Source organism: Liolophura sinensis, chromosome 11, assembly GCF_032854445.1.
Source record: "Liolophura sinensis isolate JHLJ2023 chromosome 11, CUHK_Ljap_v2, whole genome shotgun sequence".
NCBI classification, from domain to species: domain Eukaryota; kingdom Metazoa; phylum Mollusca; class Polyplacophora; order Chitonida; family Chitonidae; genus Liolophura; species Liolophura sinensis.
In genome coordinates, this window is record NC_088305.1 from 29,453,944 (window position 1) to 29,475,087 (window position 21,144).

At 38.5% G+C, this 21,144-nt stretch overlaps 1 protein-coding gene across 1 annotated transcript in view; it reads right to left on the reverse strand.

Moving 5' to 3' along the window:
* Positions 1 to 7,339: 7,339 nt before the first annotated feature.
* LOC135477462 (syndetin-like) overlaps positions 7,340 to 21,144 on the reverse strand; it is a 34,265-nt gene continuing 20,460 nt past the window's right edge. Inside the window, 10 exon segments of the mRNA XM_064757578.1 lie at positions 7,340 to 8,405; positions 9,244 to 9,334; positions 10,674 to 10,772; positions 12,045 to 12,166; positions 12,742 to 12,900; positions 13,939 to 14,035; positions 14,499 to 14,599; positions 15,596 to 15,598; positions 15,601 to 15,720; positions 18,131 to 18,157. Of these exon segments, the coding sequence (XP_064613648.1) occupies positions 8,292 to 8,405; positions 9,244 to 9,334; positions 10,674 to 10,772; positions 12,045 to 12,166; positions 12,742 to 12,900; positions 13,939 to 14,035; positions 14,499 to 14,599; positions 15,596 to 15,598; positions 15,601 to 15,720; positions 18,131 to 18,157 (933 nt within the window). The 3' untranslated portion in view covers positions 7,340 to 8,291.

Consider the following 21,144-nt stretch of genomic DNA (forward strand, 5'->3'; position numbering starts at 1 on the left):
ACATAATATTCAGGTTTATTCATTGTTATTCAGGATACAAACCATGGATATACATATATTCATATTCACATGTAACATATCTGTTCATTCAGGACAAATATAAATGTGTGACGGACACAAAATGTTGACAATAACACACATTTACCACAGGCTTATAAGATATGTACAAATAATGCCCAGAAATTTGAAGACCCACACTTACATAGATGTATATATCTACATGTGGGACTTCAACCTTATTAGAACATGTGCAAGTGGCATTCTAGTGTAAGCTAAAATCTGCCAAAAGAATCCCAGCAGTTAGTAACCTGTCTATGGCATGCCAATTGGATGACACTGGACTGGCAAAAGTGTGTCAGTAGCTTGTCTATGACATGCCAGTTGAGTAGTTGTAACTAGCCAGTGGTTTGTACATGGTGCTTTACTGGATGACACTGGACTGGCAAAAGTGTGTCAGTAGCTTGTCTATGACATGCCAGTTGACTAGTTGTAACTAGCCGGTGGTTTGTACATGATGCTTCAACTGGATGACACCGGACTAGCAAAAGTGTGTCAGTGGTTTGTCTATGGCGTGTCAGGTTTGTCTATGGCGTGTCAGTTGACTGTCATTTGACTGGTTGTAACTAGCCGGTGGTTTGTACATGATGCTTCAACTGGATGACACTGGACTAGCAAAAGTGTGTCAGTGGTTTGTCTATGGCGTGTCAGTTGACTGGTTGTAACTAGCCAGAGGTTTGTACATGGAGTGTCAACTGGATGACACTGGACTGGCAAAAGTGTGTCAGTAGCTTGTCTGTGACATGCCAGTTGACTAGTTGTAACTAGCCGGTGGTTTGTACATGATGATTCAACTGGATGACACTGGACTGGCAAAAGTGTGTCAGTAGTTTGTCTATGGCATGTCAGTTGACTGTCATTTGACTGGTTGTAACTAACCAGAGGTTTGTACATGGTGTGTCAACTGGATGACACTGGACTGGCAAAAGTGTGTCAGTAGCTTGTCTATGACATGCCAGTTCACTGGTTGTAACTAGCCAGAGGTTTGTACATGGTGTGTCAACTGGATGACACTGGACTGGCAAAAGTGTGTCAGTAGCTTGTCTATGACATGCCAGTTCACTGGTTGTAACTAGCCAGAGGTTTGTACATGGTGTGTCAACTGGATGACACTGGACTGGCAAAAGTGTGTCAGTAGCTTGTCTATGGTATGCCGGTTGACTGTCATTTGACTGGTTGTACCTGGTAAAAGTGTGTCAGTGGTTTGTCTGTGGTGCACCTACTGAATGGCACTAGATTACAAGAAGTTTACTACAGACTGGCATTTATGGTCAGCCTTTGGCATGTCACTAAGAAACTTCAGCCTATTGTATATAGATATACTGTGTATGTGAAAGAGATGTTCTGTTTATTAGTATATTAATATGTACAAAAATCAAATTCAGGAAGAGTCACATCTACTGTAATTACGATATCATGATCTTAAGATGAGTAGTAAGAACTCAGATGTTTCCACCTATTAAATGATGAATTCACATACATAGACGTATGGGTGCAAACGTAACAAGGCCAAAATTTCCATAAATATACAAAATTCAAATTCTCTACATATAACTGATTTTAATACCCTATTTGTTCTCCAAACATTCTTGGCAGAAAAGCATTTTTTGAAAATTTTTATTTTCTCAGGAAAACAAAGTCTGAAATGTAAAAGTTTGTCTGTAAAGTGACAGGCCTCCCTACAACATCTGCACAATGCTGTAAATCACAGATTCAGCATCACTGGATATAATCTACGTTTTGCAGGGCAGGCAACTTATTTTGTTTTATCCCAAAGGACACTTCAGAAGACTTACAGGGCAAATTTTTATCCATTTTCTCTACTAAAATTGGCACTTTCTGGTCATCATTAGGAAGGGTGGCATCTGGATACTGAACTCTAAATCAACCTAGATTAGGTCCTGGTACAGAACCTGTTAGGATTGTTTTTGTTTTCCTTGTCTGATCAACCCCAAAATGCAATTTTAGGTTTGCGAAAGAATAAATTTACAAACAAAACAACACCTGTCTTTGGGACACTGAACAAGGTATGTTGGGTTCACAAAAATCAAAGTTTTTGTACATGGACACGATCCCCAACCACCTTTGTGACCGCTATTTTGAGGACATTCTGAGACAACTACAGGATGCAGAGAAGAACCCATGACCATCCACACAAAACTGTTATCTTCCTGCACTGGAGAACTGCTGTTTCATCTTTTCGCTCCATATTATTAACAAAAAGGAAAAATGACACTGTTGTCATACAAATCTACCCAAGTAGAATTGCATGACAAGATTTAATGATGGTGGTTGTACATGTAGGCTGATATACAAGTACGTACAGGGTTGAACTTTCCAACAGCTCCAGTACACAAATGCAAAGTAACAGATTTCACACATGAAAAATACGCTCATCCTCAAGCTCATGTCTTCAACCCACAATTATCATGACCTGTACATTAGCTTTGAAATATGAAACAAAAAGAAGGAAATCTAATGTTTCCCTAGCTTTTTTTTTTTTTAACAAAAAAAAAACCCACTCTAAAACGACGGCTTAATTAAAATACAACCATTGTCTGTATGTGCTGTTTCGGTCACACCAAATATCACTTTTGTTTTACGTGCAAACTATCCCAGCAACTGTTCCAGTTAAAAATATATTCACCTGTTCACAAAGCCTTGAAAAACAGGAAAATCATTAAAAAAAAAAAGGTTGGGCAAAATAAAATGGTTGATTTTCAATGTTATTTTTATTCCATTTTGGGATTTTTAGTTTCGCCTTGCCAGTAAAACACAAAAATAAAATTTGTTTCGCCCTACATGTAGATGTTTATATGGAATTTACTGGAAATAAAACATTCCTGCTGGGCTCATTTTACCATACATTCAGGTTCTTCAGACAGCTTCTAATATTTCCCAAGTTACATGTACAGGTACACATTCATACAAATGTACACGAATTCTAAATGTATAATGCAGTACTCTGTCTTTCAAACTCCTCTACATACCCATTTACATGTATACAGACCCGTTCACATGTATACAGAACCATTTACATGTATACAGAACCATTTACATGTATACAGACCCGTTCACATGTAAACAGACCCGTTTACATGTATACAGAACCATTTACATGTATACAGAACCATTTACATGTATACAGAAAAGTACTATGTTCATGTCCATCTATTTACATACACACACAAACATTAACTGTGGACCTTCTTTGTTTTCAAATAAAAGACAATGAATACTTATCCATTAACTTTTGTTTTCCAATTTTTGTTCTTGATACTGGGAAGTCTCGCATCTAAAGTTTCAAAAGTAAAATGGTACTATCAGAAGTACAGGACGGCCTTAAAATGATACTTTTGATGCTTAACACTTAAACATGACAAAAACTCTTAAGTGCCCTATACTATATACAGTGAATCAATCAATCAGAATCAAGCACAGTTGAAAAATCCATCCATAAATACAGTTATTCAGCTTTTCTGTTGAGTTTGACAGACTACTGACTTTATCAATGTCCACAATTCCTTCTTTTTAATTTCTTTTGCTTGGCTGAAATTCAAGAATCTTTCACTTCTATGAAAGAGGTCAAGTTTAGGAGTGGATAACACTGGGCAGAGCCTGATCTAGACCTGCAGGGAAGCCTACCACAGCTAGGCCACATTTCAAAGATCAGCGCTAACTGGGAATTTGTCAGGATCCTTCAGGGGTGATGCCTGACCAAATCCCTCAACTTTCGATGGCATTTATGCATCTTTTCAATGTGATTTTGGAGGAAAAAATTATATTGGTTGGGTTGACAATAAAAACCATAATTTTACCAGTCTGCACAAAATAATTCCTTCAGAACATGCTTGAATAAACATCTTGCACACATGCAAAATGTTGAAGACTTACAGTAATCACGTAATCCTCGAAAGAAACTGTTTAACCGAAACTTAGTATGCGCACGTTATGTGCCATGATCTTAATACACTTTGAGCAGGTGATGTTTTCTGAGACAAGATGGGGCTCACTGCCAATCACATTTCATGGACTTAAGAGGATCAATGTAATAAAGATCTCTGAGAAGGAGTTTTTATCATCTGATATGACATAATTTGAGCTTTATAATTTGTATTACATTATAAAATAAAAATAAGCCCAGGCCATAACCTTAATTAGACAGACAGCCACAACCATGATATTCCATATGTGCTAATACTGGAGTAAAATCTTTTGTATGTCAACACCTGCTTTATGTCAACACCTAGCGTATGTCAACACACACCATATGTCAACACTTACTGTATGTCAACACCTGCTGGATGTCAACACCTACCGTAATTAATACTGCAAGATCCAGAATTATCCATGAATCCAGCAATTTTTTATACCTTAAATGACAAGAAATTTCGTCCATGACTAACTTGCCCACATTTCCTGATTCAGACAGTTCTGTTGATTTTAGAAAGGTGTTTTGAGGTCTGTTTGGAAAATGGGATGATATTCTGCTCAAAAACTGACAGTTTTGGTGCCAAAAATAATATTTTGTGACATTTATTTGCTGCTAAAAATGCACTTTTGGGGGTGAAATTTTAGGTCATTTAGGGCATTTGATGAAATTCTCATGAACACACGAGGCAGCAAGCATACTACATTTGACCTAACACCTGGCCGCAAAAAGGTGCCTTTTTACAGGTGAATAACCTTCATGTCATATATCTTACTACATATATATATACACATGAATATGAAATTGTATATGAATGAAAACTTACTCATTAACAGCACAGCACAACTTTTTGGCGACTGTTAACAATCTGCATAATTTAACATACTGAAAATCAACTGCATAATTTTATTCATAATTCATATTTATATAGTTCCATGAAAAATCTGCTCCACTGCAATAATTTTATATTTTCAGCTAAAGTTCATGGAAATTCGGTAAATTCATGCAGGCACAGGGATTAGAATCATTAGAATCAAAGCAAAAGCTACAGAACAGACTTAAATTTCAAATTTCATACAAATCTTAATCCACAGTTACTTATGATGACATTGTCTAGAAAATCTCCACACTCTACCCTTCACCTGTTATCTGCAGTTCCTCTTAAAGGAGAAGAAAACATAAAAATGACATAAAAATGAGATGAAAGAGCGTCGAAACTCATTTGCAGTTACAGTCAGTAATATTTTTGGGATTTTGTCTTTCAAGAGAAAAGGTTATTCAGCCATATTTTTGTATGGTGGGTATTTGCAGCCACATCTTAGTACATGTCACTTATGTTTAATGATAATTAAAATCCTAATTAAAATAAGGATGTGATGCATAAAAAATTATTCAAATGTGAATTTGTTGTTTATATCCAAACACATGCATTTAATTCAAATTATGACAATATTTATGTGAATATTAAATCTATAAATACAATAAAAATCCAGGCTGAATTTGTTAGATGGAAAGACCAAATTTCAATGCAAATATATTCATCATGAGTTACATCCTCATTTATAACATTGTTCCTCAAAGACAATATATACCAAGAGGAGGTCCCAAATACCCATCATACAAACATTATTTTTAAGTGTCTTAATCTTGAAAAAACTATTGAGGACCACACTTACAACTAACTTTTCGCGCTCTTGCATCTGAGATTTATGTAAGGTTTTCTCCACCTTTAATGATAACTACGAGTTTGAAAATACATGAAGGTAACAAGTTAGCCGTAAATTGGCCCAACAAATAGTATAATAATAATAATAATAACAATAATAATTTTACCTCATCTAATGTAGCTCTGAAGCCCTGTACATTATGACTAGCTTTTTGCTTTTAAATATTTCCACGGATAGATACAAATTTGCTACGGATACAAATGTAGTCATCCCATCAGATCTACAATGTACTATATTGTATATGGTTTTCTGAAAGTATGACTCGCATATTTATATATGTGTGTGTTTTTACTATTTTTAGCGAAAATTTACGCTATAAGTCTAGGACTGATATGGAGTCTCAGAATACAGTTTTACCTTCGGACTGTATCATTAAATGATATCAGGACACCACAAAACATGGCAATTTAACATTTTCCATACACAATTGGTCCCACATATACACTAGGGTGGGAAATACAGGTGTTCAAATATTTACACCATAAAACGAAGATTCCCGGCGAGAAATATGTGAGAGAGAGTACATTTGTACAACTCCTGACATGACTGATGGTCAGTATAGGAACAGGGTAATATAGATATAGTGTAAATGGCTGACAAAATGTGGCATTCATTAGCAGATGCATATTCATATGTGGGTGGGTAGAGAAGCCTGAATAAAATAGCACGCTTGGTAGAAGCCATTTTTAAAAATAAATGCCACCTTTAAAACAAAAAACACTTTTGAAATAAGAATTTATCATTTCTGAAATGAGTCTGACCTTTTTGACATAAAAATTGACCACTGTAATATGAAATAACAAATGCACTTTTTCGGTCAATATTTTTCCAATACTGGAACTTATTTTCAAATAGGTGAATTATTATTTGAAAACTAATCCACAGCGTTTTTTTTTTCAAAACCGGTCAATTTTCATTTCAAAAGTGAAACATATTTCAAAAATGGTAAATTTTTATTTCCTCCACATTTTATTTTCAAAAATGATTCCTACAACATGCTTTATCTTTTTACATGAATCACTGGTCACAAAAACATCCTTTGTTACTGGACAAAGCTGCCAAATGTTTTCATGTCAATATTATCTGCACAGTTCTAACATATTATCATACACCAATCGTTTAATATTCATCACCATTTTGAGGTGAAATACTTCGAGTTTCACCAGACTCAGATAATGATACATGCATATGTTGTTGGTCAAATACAGTGTTGAAGTGTTTAAAAAAAAATGGTACACAGCCAATTTGTGGTGCCAGTATTTAACAAGAACTCGCTCTTGGATAATCTACACTCTGATCATAGAAAGATTTACACCTGATTCTTCTCTCCTATGTTGACCAACCATTATTGTTGAAATCTTATCTAACAGTTAAATATACAAGGCTGCATAAATTTTGGTACAGTACACACACATACCAGTGCCTATGTACCAGTATTCACATCTACTGTACATATACCAGTGCATACGTACCAGTATTCACATCTACTGTACATATACCAGTGCATATGTACCAGTATTCACATCTACTGTACATATACCAGTGCATATGTACCAGTATTCACATCTACTGTACATATACCAGTGCATATGTACCAGTATTCACAAATTTCAGGGGGCCCAATGTGGGTCGCTTTGAGTTCAAGTCCAGATCATGCTGGCTTCCTCTCCGGCCATACGTGGGAATACGTGTGGTCTGCCAGCAACCTGCGGATGGTCGTGGTTTCCCCCTGGGCAGTTTCCTCCCACAAACATTAATGCTAGCCACTGTTATATAAGTGAAATAATCTTGAGTTGGGTGTAAAGCACCAATCAAATAAATATTTAAATAAATAACAAATTTCAAATGTGTAATTCTCATACAACTAAGTAAATAATTACACAAACTAAATGTATTAGATTCACAAACAGTGATCAGTTGCTTGTACTACAACCAACAGGGTGAACCTATATGTATGATCACCAGCTTGCACTCAAGACTTTCTGCGCTATGAGAAACTTTCAGCGGAATAGGACGGTCTTATACATCAGGATTTTACAGAATGTACCCTTGCTAAACAACATATGAACACCAAAGTTAACGCTTTGTACCTCGTTTTCTTGCTTGATTAGGTGGACCTGGAAATAGTACAGGTGTGTATTTCAAGGTCTAAAATGCTGTGTACCAATCAATGTATAAACACAAAAGTGGTACAGTTGGTGTTTTGCCTGATTAGTACAGGTGTATATTTCAAGGTCTAAAATGCCAGGTGGTGATCAACACATGAACACCTTCATATATAAGTCAACTCTTCACACCTGGTCATTTACCTGTGAATTCTGGGATGTCGCATGCTAACCCATGTGTGGATAGGTCAACAACAACAGACCTCACCAAGATGAACTCTTTACACCTAACCTTCCGTATCATTGTAAAATGTATCTAGGATTCCTTTCTTAACATCAGAGTTTGTCCAAGTGATCTTTAGGCTGATTACATGGATTAAGACCTGGATTAAGACCTGGATTATAAGGTTCTAATCCTGTCATTAACACCACAGCTTACATGTAATTAGAAGACGTAATCTGCTGGGTCTATCATCTGCGAGGCTTGTCCAATTCTTCTACAATGTTGGTCAGTCGCTGGCGTGCCTTTTTACTGATGTGGTCTATACAGTTCACAAGAGCTATCAACTGCTTCGGTGAATATACCTATAACAATGATGAATGACGGTTGAACAGACAGCTGGAGAAGTATTTATTTATTTACTTGATTGGTGTTTTACGCCGTACTCAAGAATATTTCAGTTATACCACGGCAGCCAGCATTATGATGGGAGGAAACTGGGCAAAACCCGGGGGGAACCCAGGACCATCCGCAGGTTGCTGAGGGACCTTCCCACAGCTGGAGAAGTAAGTTTAAAATGTTATTCCATTCACTCAAACTTATCCGTCTTTATCTGTGGTTCCTGGTACTGGTACATGGAATTTCAAAAAGGCAATAATGACACAAATCCACATCCTTGATGAGGTTCCAAGACCGTGTCTTACAGAATATGGATAAGGTGGAATAACAATTTCCAAAATACACGAAACAATGATTCTTTAAGATATTTGTGGGCACATGTATCACATTAGCTGAGGAAAATTAAGTTACATAGTAAATCAGAAATAAATTTGAAATGTAATAGGGTGAAACATAAGCTCTGTCTTCCTCGACACTGAAAGGAATATTCCCTTAGTCAAGTGGTGAAAACCATGGACTGAATACCCAAAGGTCATGGGTTTAAACCCTGACATGGACGTTCAGCCACATTAGAACTGGAGAAATGTGTTTTACTCAGGGCTGAAGTTACTCCAGCAATGGGAGAATTCATATTTACGTTCTCTTAAAACTACAAAATATAGTTTTCTCAGAAATGCAACAATAACTTTATCTCAGAAATATGAGAATTAAGTTTTCTCATCATTCTGTCAGTCGTTAAACAAAACGGCTGTTCCTTAGGCCTCCCTCGTTTTGAACATGTATATGTGGGATAATTAGACTTACCTTATGTTCCCTCACCCACTGTTCTAACTGTGCCTCGGGCAGGTAATAGGCCTTGATGTACGACTCCACGAAATCTCGGTCAGGTAAAGGCCTGCTCAAAGAAATGGACAAAACAAAAAAAATCAAGGTTCACCATAGCTTTGAGCTTTCATCTTTTCTCCTTTCATCCAAATATAACCCTCTGATGCACAATGGTATTACAACTAGGGTGACTTGCCATTAGCTCACCAATAGCACACCTCTAACAGGCTTGTACCATTCCAAATTTTTTTCTGTTGAATGTACAGTACAGTATACAATGATTAGAAGTACGGCATATAACTTTTCACACCCAAACTAAAAACTTCCACATGGAGGCTTAACTTTTTACACCCAAACTAACTTCCGCATGATGGCTTAACTTTTTACACCCAAACTAACTTCCACATGGAGACTTAATTTTTTACACCCAAACTAACTTCCACATGGAGGCTTTAACTTTTTACACCCAAACTAAAACCTTCCACATGGAGGCTTTAACTTTTTACACCCAAACTAACTTCCACATGGAGGATTAACTTTTTACATCCAAACTAACTTCCACATGGAGGCTTTAACTTTTTCTACCCAAACTACCTTCCACATGGAGGCTTTAACTTTTTCCACCCAACCTAACTTCCACATGTAGGCTTTAACTTTTTACACCCAAACTAACTTCCACATTGAGGCTTCAACTTTTTCCACCCAAACTAACTTCCAAATGTAGGCTTTAACTTTTTCCACCCAAACTAACTTCCACATCACTGGCTCACCACAGGCTAGCAACAGATTACATACACTTGAGAGCTTTCAGATTTTACCCAGTAGCCTTGACTCCCTATGATACAAGTTTATTATTTAATATCCTTTTCGATCATTTATTCCCTGGAAACATGCCCACATACAAAGCCTAACAAACTATTATCTTCCATTCAAAGTTGCCTCAAGGCATTATAACCTTAAAAAATACTCCTCTCCGGCCACACATGTGAAGGTCTGCCAGCAGTTTGGGGATGGTCGTGGGTTTGCCCCGGGCTATGGCCGGTTTCCTCCCACCATAATGCTGGCCACTGTCGTACAAGTGAAATATGCTTGAGTATGGCATAAAACACCAATCAAATAAATAATAAATACTCACAATTTGAATTCAGAAAGCTTTGTCCAAGTACAAGTGTATTTATTAATTTATATGATTGGTGTTTTACGCCGTACTTAAGAATATTTCACTTGTACCACAGTGGCCAGCATTATGGAGGGAGGAAACCAAGCAGAGCTCAGAGGAAATCCACGATACCATCCGCAGGTTGCAGAAAGACTTTCCCATGTACGGCCCTTTGTGCGAGTAGCCCAGTACAAAATTCTGCATGTCCTGGTGAGTTTTTATCTCTAGGTAGTGTGAGCTTCGCCTTTACCTGACATCTGTGAGCTTTTCCAGCTTGGTAATGTACTGCTGGAAATCCAGCTGCATCAGTGCTCTCCCTTCGTTAGTACACTTCTTAGCGCTGGCGTACCTGGATTAGCAAGTCAAAATAGGCATGGTGTTAAAAAGGTATGGTGTTGAAAATTGGCTTGACATGGTGTTGAAAACAGGCTTGCATGGTGTTGAAAATAGGTTCTGGGTTGTGTTGAAAATAGGCTTGGTATGGTGTTGAAAATAGGACTGGTACTGTGTCCAAAAAATAGGCATGGTAAGATGTTCAAAACAAAATTGGTATGGTGTTCCAAACAGACTTTGGTATGGTGTTCAGAATAGGCCGTTCAGACAAGATGATGAAACTAAGCAGTTAAAGAATGATTGACACATTGCACTATTTTCTCAAGTAAGTATCCAACTGTTTAGGTAAGTACATCTATCTACCCTATTTCTTCTAAAATTTGAGACACCAAGTCTGCTCATTTTAGCCAATATATATGCAATTCTAGCAGGAATATTGAGTTTCTTTTTTCTCACATGGTTAGACCATTTAATTAACAACATACTCCTATCTTTACTTTTTCAAAAGGCTGCTAGAGAAATGTAATATTCCACTTTCAACACTACTAATATCTGTCCCAAATTTAAGAGGAATTAGGGTAGTTTGTCAGATGAGTGTCCAGTTCCTCAGGCAAGTATTCCATTTCTCAAGCAAGTATGCAACTTCTCCGGTAACTATGCAATTCCTAAGCTAAGTATGCAAATATTCTGGTAAGTATGCGATTCCTCAGCTAACTATGCAACTCTGCTGGTAAGTATGCAATTCCTCAGCTTAGTATGCAACTCCTCTGGTAAGTATGCGATTCCCCAGATAAGTATGCAACTCTGCTGGTAAGAATGCAATTCCTCAGATAAGTATGCAACTCCTCTGGTAAATATGCAATTCCTCAGCTAAGTATGCAACTCTGCTGGTAAGAATGCAATTCCTCATGTAAATATCCAATTCCTCAAGTAATTGTCCAATTCCTAAGGTACTTGGCAAACTCCTCTAATTATTCAACTACTCAGGTAAGTATTCAACTGCTCCAGCAAATATTCAACTCCTCCAGTAAGTATCCATTTCCTCAGGAAAGTATACAATTCCTCAGGTAATTGTTCCGCTCCTCACATGAGGTGATTTACATTATTCTTTAAACCATCTGTTAACACAACTCCATAACACCGTGTGAACAGCTAAGGTAACGAAAAAATCACAATTGAATCCCATGTAGTTAACAACATCTCGTTTCAGCCTGACTAGTCATTTACACCAATTAAAGTGCTACTACAAACCACGTTGTTTAGATACTTAACACCTAATATAACTCACCCTTCCACAAAGGTCCTGTTAGCAATCCTCACACACTGTTCCCACAGGGTGTCGTGGACGGCCTTAGGGAGGGGCACCTGTTTCAGGATCTCTACCATTCGCTTCTCAAAGCTCGAAAACTCCTGAAACAAACCGTAATCAGTTGGTCATCACAAAGTGGTTCTGATGAATGGTGAGTAGGCCACGCTATACACGCATACAACACGGCCTGATCCAGGGCATTTTTCAACATGTCAAATGGGTTTGGATGTCAGAAGTTTGGGATCCTAAACTATCCCTAAAGTCCAGGCAGTCCAGGTGTACGTTTGGTTGTGGGATGTGCAATGTAACCATTAAGCACCCTTAAATCAATTACTGTATTTCACCTAAAATTTAGTATGTTACAACGCACTTTCAGAGGCTTTTAAAAGCCTTAAAATGATACTTTCGATGATAACTCTTCAACCTTCACAATACAATCAATCAGAATGAAGCAAAATGTGTCACTTGAAAGAGGCTAGGTTAATTACAGAATGCACTTTTCTTAAAGATTTCAATACATGTTATTGCTTAGTTTTACAATAGTGTGAACACTTGTTGTTTAGAACATGGCATTAACAAATCTGTTCAAGGCAGATACAAAAAATTTGTGTTCTGGCCACAGCAAGTCGGTGTATGACAACAACAAATCTGTGAATTGCAGCATCAATCAACTGACCTTGAGAATGACATCGACATAAACATTGTGCTGCGACATGATCTCCTTGACATCCCACTTGACTGCCGACATGAGTTGCTGAAGCTTGTCGTAGTCTATGGCCTGCGCGGCCACTGAGCCGTAGATGGGCCGCCTGAGTTCATGACACATTTCCACTGTCTGTACACGTTGCAGAGGGTTAAAGAAAACAGGATCAACAAAAACACTTAGGAATTTTTCAGTCTATGTGTGAATACTGCACAAAGCTAATCTCATAGTCACTCCCACAGACAGGTATAAGGTTCAGGGTTTAATACTAAGGTGAAAGAGCGAGTCACTCTTAGTTTGCAGAAAATCAAATCAGTAAAGAAACTAGGAAATTTTTGTTTTTGTGTTTAATACCATATGACAAAACCTGCAAGTAGTTTTTATGGATGGAGCAAATCCAGGTTACACCACCAAAACCTTTGGCAATTTACTGAGTTAAACTAATATCAATACAGAAATATTAATTTGCCCAATTACCAACCTTACACTATACAAATACCACAAAGTGACAACATAAGTATTTCCATATAACTTTTCTTGTACTGTTTTCCATACAAGAAAATGTTATATATTGCATAAAATCTCTGTCGCCTTGAATAAATCCCTACATCGACCAAATCCAATGGGAACAACATCTTCTATGTTCAAGTAGTTTATACAATTATTTATACATTCATCTGATTGAGGATTAATGAGGTACTCAGGCATTTTCTACCTGTTGGCAGGCATTTTATGGCTGCCGGACAAAACCACCAGCCTTTAGCAATTAACTGATGATTTTCCTTTTTGCATTTTCCCCCGATTTTCAAATACACCTTTCTGAAAATGTACAATCCAATTTAGAAAGCCATTTCAAGCTCATCTTGAATTGAAACCTATGTAAATATGGTAGTAATCTGAATCTTTAGACTGCCTGTTTAATTCAACAGTTTACCTCACTGAAAGTGCCAGCAGAAAAGTTTCCGGTGGGTAGTTTTGATTATACCCTCCTTTATTAGACAGTTTAAATCCAATGATATCATTGTTTTAGTTTTTTGTTTAGTTTTCCTTTTGACTTGAATTTATATACAGTTGGAACCATAAGCACGAAAAGTTTTAATTCAATAAAGTTACTACAATTGTTTTCTGCTTTTCTTTTTTTTTAAATATTAAAAAAAAATCGTGACATACCTGTGAGTAGAACTGATGCAGGAAAGCTTTTTTATTGGGTGGGATCATGGCGTCCAGATGTGGGTGGAGAAACTCAAACTGTGCAGCCAGGAACATTCTACAACACATTCAACAAATGTGGGTAGATATTTCAACAACATGGCAGACATTTCAACATAAAATGTGTAAACATTTCAACATAAGATGTGGTAGATATGTCAACACATGGTAGACATTTCAACATAAAATTTTGCAGACCATTTCAACACAAAACGTGGTAGACATTTCAACATAAAATTTTGCACATTCAACACAAAATGTGGTAGATATGTCAACATGTGGTAGACATTTCAACACAAAATGTGGTAGATATGTCAACACGTGGTAGACATTTCAACATAAATGTGGTAGATATGTCAACACGTGGTAGACATTTCAACAATGTAGTAGACTTATTAACAAATGTGACCAGACTTATTACACATGTATGGGACTCTCTCAGTGAGATATAACAAACATAGCTTTGACTGATTTCAGCGCACATAAAAGTCGTTACTGGAACCCTGTTTATTCCTACTCACAGAGATTCTGCAGCGACAACCCGCTCAGCAAGGCCATACAGTCTGTCGGGGGTCATCAGGCCAGTAATTGAGGACAGCTGAGGGGGTGGCATCTTGTCACCCTAAGACAAGAACCAAAATACATAATCTTTTATCTTTACTTACATAGAATTTACATCAATATACAGTCCAATCCATTCCTAGCATCTTGACTTTATCCCGACTACATATATTCAGCATTGAACAAATTGGTTTATTTATTTAACTGGTGTTTTTCATGCCGTACTCAAGAATATTTCACTTATATGACGACGGCCAGCATTATGGTGTGAGGAAACCGGGCAGAGCCCAGGCGGAATCCATGAGCTGGGCTTGAACTCACAGCAACCACAATGGTGAGAGGCTCCTGGGTAATTATGCTGCGCTAGCACGCTAACAGCCTGTGCTACAAAGCCCCCAAATTGGCGAGCAGGGAGGAGATTTAATTTATCAAATGCCACTGAACAGATCATTCTAAAAAAACGCTTTGAAAATTGCATGTCAACCTCTAATGGTGATATTGTAGGTGGCTGTAAACATTTTCAGAACACCATCTACACCTAAAAAGCTATTTTACAGCAAATCATCTGGCAGACATTCCTTATATGAGGACATTCCCGTAGTGAGATATTCGCTCAATGTATGTAGACATTCCCTCAATGAAACATTCCTTACATCAGACATTCCCTATGTGAGACATTCCCACAGTGAGACAGTCTCTCAGAGATATTCCTCATTAAGGGATCAATCAGTGAGGACATTCCTCAGTGGGACAGTCTCTCAGAAATATTCCTCAATAAGACATTCAATCAGTGAGACATTCCCTCAGTGAGACAATCCCTCAGTGAGATATTCATTCAGTGAGATATTCTTGCAGTAAGACATTCACTCAGTGAGATATTCATTCAGTGAGATATTCTTGCAGTAAGACATTCACTCAGTGAGATAATCTGACAGTAAGAGGTTCACTCAGCAAGACATTCACTCAGTGAGATTTTCTCAGAGTGAGACATTCCATACATTAGACACTGCGTTCATAAGACATTGAATCCATAAGAAATTGCCTCAATTAAACTGACCTGATTATCGTCACTGTTTCCCGGGCGGCCTGCTCTGCCACATTATCGGACATAATCAGACTGTCTTCTATCCTCTGCAGCGTAATTTTGGTTCGGTTGCTAAGGATGAGAGAATTCAGCTCCGGCTGCAACAACAACAACAAAAATGTAATTAATCATTTATGCGATTGGGGTTTTAATTTCATCGGCCAGTGTAAACCACCAGCTTGTGGTAAACAAATGTTGAACATCATCTATTCATGTACACGTATTTACATCATAGCTGTATAATGTCACTGTCAAAAATATTTCACTCATACGACTGATAGAATTATCGTGGGAGACAACCGGGTGACCATTCCCAGGCTGCTGGAAGACTGGCCCATGTATAATTGAAGAGGGAGCCAGGCAGAGCCCTGGGGGAGCCCATACCCAGCTGCAAGTTGTTGGCAGACTTTCTGATGACCAGAGGAGGGAAGCCAGGCAGAGTCCAGGGGCTGCCAGATCTTTCAATCTACGACATGAGAGGAAGACAGGCAGAGCTCTGGAAAAACCTATGCCCATCCGCAAGTTGTCTTCCCATTTACGACCGGAAAGGAAGAGAGCATGGGCTGGGCTTGAACTCACAGCGACCACATGAGTGAGAGGTTCCTGAACCATTGTTCTGCGAGAGCACGTTAACCTCTCAGCGACGAAACATAAAGAAAAGGACCATATTTTATAGGAGTTATCTCCCATGAACTTCATGTAAGATGACCGTAACAGTTTGTCAACACACATCTGAAATAAAGTAAGGCGGGTCAGCCTCAAAGACAACAACCTGAAAGTGAAAGACAGCACCTGACTAATGTATCTTATTCAAAGTACCTTAAACGGGCATTAAATATTTGTTTAGATTTTTGTCAACCCAGTTAAAGTTTAGTGAAACTTCGTCTTGACACAGCTTCAGCGTGTCTCCATTATCGACAGCAAAGTGATGTCACGTTTACTCTAGCTGTCTAACGTTGAAGTCATTTTCCGTACTATAGTCAAAGCAGTAGCCTATGGCAGATGAAAGTTGTGGACTTCGGTGATGAAGGTCCAAGTGATAGCTAGCTTTTTTGGAAATTGGACATAATGGAAGGATATTTCTTCCACTGCTTGAAACGTTGATACAGTAAGCTGCTTTGTCATTTACAGCATAAGTAGCCTGCGAACGCACTGCCAGAGTATTCGTGGTTCAGGTGATAGCCTCTGTAGGGGTTGTGCTGGTGATTTGACCCTTATTAACTATAATTTACAAAATTACAACAGGACTATTGTAAAAACTAGATTCCTGCTCAATTCTGAAACAGATGGAAATACATCTAAGCACCACTGAGTCCTGATCTAGGCATCCCACTGTCAATTGAATTTTATGCTTCAGCTTTGTGGTGATGGTTTCTAAGATGAAACCAGTTCTGACATAGTTATCGCAGACATCAGACAGAGTACCTCGGCTTGAACACGGTGTTTTAATAAGTTTATCGTATTTTATAAAAGAAAACCAAAAATAATCCCTCGTATGCAAGAAAGATAAAGGAGCAAAATTAAAATTCTTTAATTGTCATAACTTAAAAAAAAACCAAGATAACAAACGATGTCATAAGCATTGTCCAGTGAGATGCCAGCCTCTCATTCCCATCAACCTTTGGCATCCCTAATGGATTTTTCACCGACTCTGATATTTGTTATTTAGAAAGTGCTGACTAAACAGTAAAATGAACAACAAAAAGCTATCTTTATAATTTGAACAGTGCGTCTAAGTGCGGCTAAGGTCTACTTAGGAGATGAACGCGGTTTGGGCAGAGATGGTATGCTGCTGTCAGACATAATTTGTGATACCGTCATTGAATATTACATGGCTTGTACATCAGCTAATTTCAAGTCTGTGGTGGTCCATAAATGTTACAGACCTGTTCTACAAGGACCTGTGAAATGGCTCCTCGGCAGTACGTAACTAAATCATAGTAAACGATCTCAAAATGATGTCTTATGCAGCAGTTCTGTGTTATCATGTCACCTCATGGAATGAATGGGTAAAGGCTACGTCAAAGCTTAGGCTGTGCAATCTGATAGCAACATTTTGATTGGATAAAATTCTCAAGATGTCTGCACCAAGTCGCACCAGCCATTTGTGCAGTATTGTCATTTTGTTCTACATGTTATTTGGTAAAAATAATGATAAAGTATGATACTTTTTTGGAAAACTGCAAAATCCTGCTTTCCAATGAAATATATATTAGCCAGGTGCCGTCTCATCCTTTAACCCATTGGCTAAGGCTTGCCTTCAACAGCAATAAAAACAAATCATCAAAATCGAACATTTATTTGATTGGCGCTTTAACACTGATTGGTGCTTTAAATCTACAGAGCCTGAAGCATCCCCTTAAGTCAGACACATGAGAAACCAATTCATTAAAAGCTGTTGCTGAACCAGTTAACAAAATTTGTATGTGTGTGTCTTGAATGAATAAACAGAATTATCTCCGCAGCAAAACAACTTCAAATAAGGTAACACTGCAAACATCTACTCACCAAATCTGTACCAAAGTATGTGTAAACCTGAAAATAAAAAAATAACACTCATGTGTCATCAGAAGTAATCTCTCTGTGTGAGAAGCTGGCATCTCACACATGTAAGTCTGTACAGACTATTGCTACAATATTAATGCTGATTATTTGTTTACAATAAATTAAGTTTTGTGTCAGATCTGATCACTTTTTCATTTTATTATTTATTTCATAAGTGTTTAATGATTTATTTATTTGATTTGTGTTTTAGGCCATACTGAAGAATATTTCACTTATACAATGGCGGCCAGAATTATGGTGGGGGGAAAAGTGGGCTGAGCCCTGGGGAAACCCACGATCATCAGCAGGTTGCTGGCAGACCTTGCCACGTACAGCCAGAGAGGACATGGACTTCCGCTCACGGTGATCGCATTGGAGATTCCTGGGTCAACGCGCTGCACTGGCATGCTAACCCCATAGGCCATGAAGGATCCCTAATATGATGTGAGTTTTGTGTCAGATCTGATCAGGAAAGTGAGGAAAATGTTACTGAAATTTATTATTTATCTGGTAAGTGTTTAATGTGATACATAAGTACCATGGTATAACATAATACCTAGCTATCTGGTCACCATGAAAGTTTCGTACACATTATGCTACCTGCGCTTTATGACACTGACACCTGGTTCTAATTACCTTCAATACACACACGACAAGGCAAACTGACAGAATACTCACAGTGTAGAGGACAAGGTAAACTGACAGAATACCCACAGTGTAGAGGACAAGGCAAAATGACAGAATACTCACGGTGTAGAGGACAAGGCAAACTGGCAGAATACTCACAGTGCATAGGACAAGGCAAACTGACAGAATACTCACTGTGAAGAGGACAAGGCAAACTGACAGAATACTCACTGTGTAGAGGACAAGGCAAACTGACAGAATACTCACAGTGTAGAGGACAAGGCAAACTGACAGAATACTCACTGTGTAGAGGACAAGGCAAACTGACAGAATACTCACGGTGTATAGGACAAGGCAAACTGACAGAATACTCACTGTGTAGAGGACAAGGCAAACTGACAGTATACTCATGGTGTAGAGGACAAGGCAAACTGACAGAATACTCACTGTGTAGAGGACAAGGCAACCTGACAGAATACTCACTGTGTAGAGGACAAGGCAAACTGACAGAATACTGACAGTGTAGAGGACAAGGCAAACTGACAGAATACTCACTGTGTAGAGGACAAGGCAAACTGACAGAATACTCACGGTGTATAGGACAAGGCAAACTGACAGAATACTCACTGTGTAGAGGACAAGGCAAACTGACAGTATACTCACGGTGTAGAGGACAAGGCAAACTGACAGAATACTCACTGTGTAGAGGACAAGGCAAACTGACAGTATACTCACGGTGTAGAGGACAAGGCAAACTGACAGAATACTCACTGTGTAGAGGACAAGGCAAACTGACAGTATACTCACGGTGTAGAGGACAAGGCAAACTGACAGAATACTCACTGTGTAGAGGACAAGGCAAACTGACAGAATACTCACTGTGTAGAGGACAAGGCAAACTGACAGAATACTCACTGTGTAGAGGACAAGGCAAACTGACAGAATACTCACGGTGTAGAGGACAAGGCAAACTGACAGAATACTCACAGTGTAGAGGACAAGGCAAAATGACAGAATACTCACTGTGTAGAGGACAAGGCAAACTGACAGAATACTCACTGTGTAGAGGACAAGGCAAACTGACAGAATACTCACAGTGTAGAGGACAAGGTAAAATGACAGAATACTCAGTGTGTAGAGGACAAGGCAAAATGACAGAATACTCACAGTGTAGAGGACAAGGCAAACTGACAGAATACTCACAGTGTAGAGGACAAGGCAAACTGACAGAATACTCACGGTGTAGAGGACAAGGCAAACTGACAGAATACTCACTGTGTAAAGGACAAGGCAAACTGACAGAATACTCACTGTGTAGAGGACAAGGCAAACTGACAGAATACTCACGGTGTAGAGGACAAGGTAAAATGACAGAATACTCACTGTGTAGAGGACAAGGCAAAATGACAGAATACTCACGGTGTAGAGGACAAGGCAAACTGACAGAATACTCACAGTGTAGAGGACAAGGCAAACTGACAGAATACTCACGGTGTAGAGGACAAGGCAAACTGACAGAATACTCACAGTGTAGAGGACAAGGCAAAATGACAGAATACTCACGGTGTAGAGGACAAGGCAAACTGACAGAATACTCACTGTGTATAGGACAAGGCAAACTGACAGAATACTCACGGTGTATAGGACAAGGCAAACTGACAGAATACTCACTGTGTAGAGGACAAGGCAAACTGACAGTATACTCATGGTGTAGAGGACAAGGCAAACTGACAGAATACTCACTGTGTAGAGGACAAGGCAAACTGACAGAATACTCACTGTGTAGAGGACAAGGCAAACTGACAGAATACTCATGGTGTAGAGGACAAGGCAAACTGACAGAATACTCACTGTGTAGAGGACAAGGCAAACTGACAGAATACTCACGGTGTATAGGACAAGGCAAACTGACAGAATACTCACTGTGTAGAGGACAAGGCAAACTGACAGTATACTCACGGTGTAGAGGACAAGGCAAACTGACAGAATACTCACTGTGTAGAGGACAAGGCAAACTGACAGAATACTCACAGTGTAGAGGACAAGGCAAACTGACAGAATACTCACTGTGTAGAGGACAAGGCAAACTGACAGAATACTCACGGTGTAGAGGACAAGGCAAACTGACAGAATACTCACAGTGTAGAGGACAAGGCAAAATGACAGAATACTCACTGTGTAGAGGACAAGGCAAACTGACAGCATACTCACTGTGTAGAGGACAAGGCAAACTGACAGAATACTCACAGTGTAGAGGACAAGGTAAAATGACAGAATGCTCAGTGTGTAGAGGACAAGGCAAAATGACAGAATACTCACAGTGTAGAGGACAAGGCAAACTGACAGAATAC